This window comes from Centruroides sculpturatus, unplaced genomic scaffold (genome assembly GCF_000671375.1).
Source record: "Centruroides sculpturatus isolate CEXI.00-Female unplaced genomic scaffold, Cexi_2.0 scaffold280, whole genome shotgun sequence".
In the NCBI taxonomy this organism is placed as follows: Eukaryota; Metazoa; Arthropoda; class Arachnida; order Scorpiones; family Buthidae; genus Centruroides; species Centruroides sculpturatus.
The window spans coordinates 649506-654009 of NW_019384675.1; the positions used below are offsets into that span (position 1 = coordinate 649506).

Below are 4504 nucleotides of genomic sequence, written 5' to 3' on the forward strand. Positions count from 1 at the left end.
TTTCCTAATTGCATTATTAAAAAATCGATTATATTGGTTATAAATCTAAAAATTATTAATTTTAAGTTCATTACACATTCATTAATATTGGTTAAATTTATTAAGCTATGATTTAATTTTCAACGTTGTTTAATTATGTAGCGAATCGCTGATTATTAACTTCGATAATTAATAAAATATACTAATAACGAACTGACTCATTTAAATTTTATGAATTATACTGAAAAGATATACGACGTATATAAAGTACAACCTCTAAACTACGGCCACTTACAGAAATATTTAAAAAGTGGCCATTGTTTGAAGGTTATTTTGTAAGTACTTTTGTTGAGTATTTCTGAAAAATGGCCGACAGTTTTATTTTTGATAAGTATAGATTGTTCTTTTGTTGCTGATACTTCGAATTGCAAACTTAATTTTTGTTTAAAAAATAATAATTTAAAAAGTAAGCTGACCTTTATTAAAGTAAAAGTTTTGATTTTAAAAAAATACAAAAAATATTTTACGTAATATTGTAAAATAAATGTACAATCTGGCAACATTTTAGCTCATTTTTAAAATTGGCGCATGCTCATTCGATTCAGAAATGGCTACTCTTGAATAATTATTGTTGGATAATAAGTTTAATTATTATTCATAAATAAAATAAGATAATTTCTAAAAATCAATGTAAAGCTATTAATATTGACAAAAATATACCGAAAACAATTATAAAAGTTGCAAAATATATATATATATATATATACAATCTGGCAGAATACAAACTAATTTTTAAATTGGCGCCATGCTTAATTTTTTAAAAGAAGCCAAGCGACTAATAAATTGTAATAAGGAATAACGAATGTCAGTGATGAAGCAATTTTTATATATCCAAATAAGCTAAATATCAGTAATATTCATGAGAATGAAATATAGGAAATATTTATAAATGAGGTTCGCTCGACTCGATTATACGAAGTTAACTTATTTGTGGTCATATATATTTGCTTATTGAAATATGTTTGATGGGCGTTTTAACTAATTGACGAATCGTATCGAAGAATCATAGCAATGTAAGTGTACAGTCAAACATCTGAACAACGGCCATTGACGGGAACATAAAAAAAATGGCTGCCGTTTAGATGTGGCCTTTTTTGAGGCTTGACTGTAAAAGCCATTGACAGGAATATGTGTTTTGTATGTATATATAGTTTATCACACAAAAGCATCTAGCAAAGACGTGCATGGAAGCAAACTTCACAGAGTAAAGTAGCGGTTTTTAGCTTTTCTAAATTCAAATTTTAATGGATTTTTGTAGTTTTTGAAGCAAAATGTACGACTCAAAGCAATTTTCTTATTGATAAACAATAGCAGTCTGTATAGAATTTTCTAAAAATCAGTGGTCTTAATTTGAACCTCATTCAATTGATAAACAACCTGAATTAATTCAGTTTGTTTGAGATATTTATATTATTAAATAATAATTATACTTTTTGTATAATTCATCCGATGTCAGGTCATATATTTTCAAAGAAAACCTTCAAAATTCGTGTTTTTGCATAGTAAATAAAGGAAAATAATATCTTTTATTCATGTATATGATTCCTTCCTATCAATCAATCATCGGAGATAAGTTAATATAAATAAAGAAACGTGAATTTGAATATTTATATACTTTGGTATACTGAGAATTGGCTCTTTTCATTTCAATAAATAGCGAAATTCCTCACAAAGAAGGAATAAATCCAGATAGAACCAGTGCTTCATTAACGCATGGTCATATCCATCTATGACCGAAGACCTGACTTTTTCAGAGGCCTCACCTCACTGTTCCTTACCATTTTCTTCATATGTTTATATGAAATGCTTCTAAATAAATTGGATCAAGAGCCTCAAAAATCTATAAATTTAAACCCATTAATTTAAAATAAGAAGCTTTAATTTTGATGGAAAGATAATGATTTAATTATTAGATTGAAGAGGTAATTTACTAAAATTTTGATTATCGGTTACATGATTAATTAAATGAATATTTTAAGAATTGAAATGGAGTTAAATTGTGATAAGTTCGTCAGATTATTAATATGCGCAGAAAATAAATAAATAAATCCATAATTTATTCGAATTTTGTGAATTTTATTACTCAAACAATCGGAAATAAAACTAGGAAAGGAAAACTCGACGCTAGCATGACTCGAAAGAAATTATCATTAATATACGTCAATGCCTAATTATTTGATGTTAATTTCAGTGATCACCATTAGAGGGCTACCAGATTAAAATAATAAGTGGCCCTCTGGTGAATTATCATGTTCACTAGAGTAATATATCACGTGATTGTCAGCCATTTGTCGGAGTTTCAATTTAAATTTAAAATATTTATTTCGATTTGAAATTTATAGCATTTTTTCCTTTTCTTTTCAATGCATTCTATTACTTTTTGTAAATTTTGTATACAATTAACAATGTATCGTAATTATATAAAATTAAATTGAAATTTATATTTATGTGTACAAATAACACAATTAAAGTATCAAGGTGCATATCTAAACAAGATAATTACTGTTACTAATAATTATATATTTTGTAATTTTCGTGTAATGATCATGTTAATGAAATATTAGAATGGAAAATAACAAAACACAATTCATCATATATTAACTTTTCGGCCTGTGGGCACTAAGAAAGCCTTTTTTTTTCAGGCCAATCATCGGTTTTACCAGATCCACAATAGAGACAGCCGGATGGTGAAGGACGTGGCCCAATATATCCGTCCATGAAAAATTCCTGGGATTTGATCTCGGGTACCCCAGAGCGGCAGACTGACGCTTAATCACTTCGGCCATCCGTTCGTCTATAGTTAATAGCGAGGCTGCGGCCGAAGTTTTCATTTCTAAAACGCGAACGTCGAACGTCGAGCGCCGCTTACAAGATAGCGCCGCTCGACGTTCGACGTTCACGTTTTAGAGATGAAAACTTCGGCCGCAACCTCGCTTATATTAAATTTTTTTTATGCAATATATTCTCGCTTCTACTGCCTAATGGTTCCTAGAAAACCGCCATAAAGCGAGCCTTATTTCCCATGTATTCTATGTCAGTAATTGAGATTCGTTCCTACAAATAACAATTTTAACTAAAATCATACCATAATGATATGAAGTACGACATTTAAATATAGCAATTTGCAAACATAGCATAATACTGTAAAGAGAGTCTATTGTTTATAAAGAAAGATTTTTCTAATTTTCCTGTTAAGAGGCATAAATTAAATAAATTTATTTTATTTACTAATTACTGTACTTACTGTACTAAATTTTTGAAATATCTGAAAAATGATTAACATGCCTGCTGAGTATCAACATACTCCATAACTGCCAGTACACTTGCTATTAAGATAATAAATGCTAATGTTACGCAAACTAGCAATATATAAAGTACCATCTTTTCGGCTTAACTGGGGTTGCATAATAGCACCGGGCAGAAAATTACCTTGCCAAAGCCCTGGGGGCCTCATATCAGGACCATTCTGGTTGTTCGTAATGACAGATCTAGATTCCTTCATTCTAGATCATTCTAGAATATTATAAAAATTTTAAACTCAAATATAAGTCACTTAAACTCGTTACACACGTTTACTTATTCAACAAATGGCCTACGTTTGATCTTATTGACTACAAAACTCAAAATTTACACTACAAACATAATTTTAAAAAATTAGACATTATGCAAACATTCCATTTTTATTAATTATCTGTTTAAAATTCTTAACAATCGTGGGGGAGGGCAATATTGAGTTAACTCAATGTGATGATTTTGATCAAACAAACGTGACATAAGGCACATCCACATATTTACAAATTGAAGCACTCTCATTTTGAATGAGCACTCGTTTATTGTGCTAGAAAAACATCTAATAAAAAATATTGTATTTAAAATCGCACACATTTTCGCACACATTTTTAGTATTTTTGTCCAGTATCGGAAGAATGTATGGAAGGCGATCTACTTTTTTCTTCGGTGGGTGTTTTTATGAGTCCAATTTCTCTTCCGAACCACTTGACTTTCTCGATCAGTTGCTCCTGCATCAAATTAATGCACATACTGACCAAAGCCATGCCAAGCAACACGTACGCGCACGTTGCAACCATGGTCATCGATGCGGCTGTTTTGAAACAAGTTATTTGTTACATGACAACTCATCAAAATACCATTTTAATTAAGCAATAATAATAATAATAATAAAATTAACTTACATACTCCATCCTTATAGTTTAAGAAGGATTTTCCTGGTGTGTAATCTCCAAATCCTATGGTTGTCAGGGTTACAAAGGTAAAATAGGCAGCAGACAAGAGATCCCAACCTTCCCAGAAACCGAATAATATGGCTCCAATTAAGATATACATGGATATTAAGATCAGGTTAAGTACGATAGGAACCACAACCTGTTAATATAAAAATTAATGATTAATCTATTTGAAATTTATGGTATTTAACATTTGTTAGGCGTGTTTTTAATAGTAGTAA

At 29.8% G+C, this 4504-nt stretch overlaps 1 protein-coding gene across 1 annotated transcript in view; it reads right to left on the minus strand.

Annotated features, from left to right (window-relative positions):
- Nucleotides 1-3636: 3636 nt before the first annotated feature.
- LOC111626835 (potassium channel subfamily K member 2-like) overlaps nucleotides 3637-4504 on the minus strand; it is an 8424-nt gene continuing 7556 nt past the window's right edge. Inside the window, exons 2-3 of the mRNA XM_023370352.1 lie at nucleotides 4233-4422; nucleotides 3637-4141 (exon numbers count right to left, since the gene is read on the minus strand). Coding sequence (XP_023226120.1) covers nucleotides 3939-4141; nucleotides 4233-4422 — 393 coding nt within the window. The 3' untranslated portion in view covers nucleotides 3637-3938. The remainder of the gene's footprint in view (nucleotides 4142-4232; nucleotides 4423-4504) is intronic.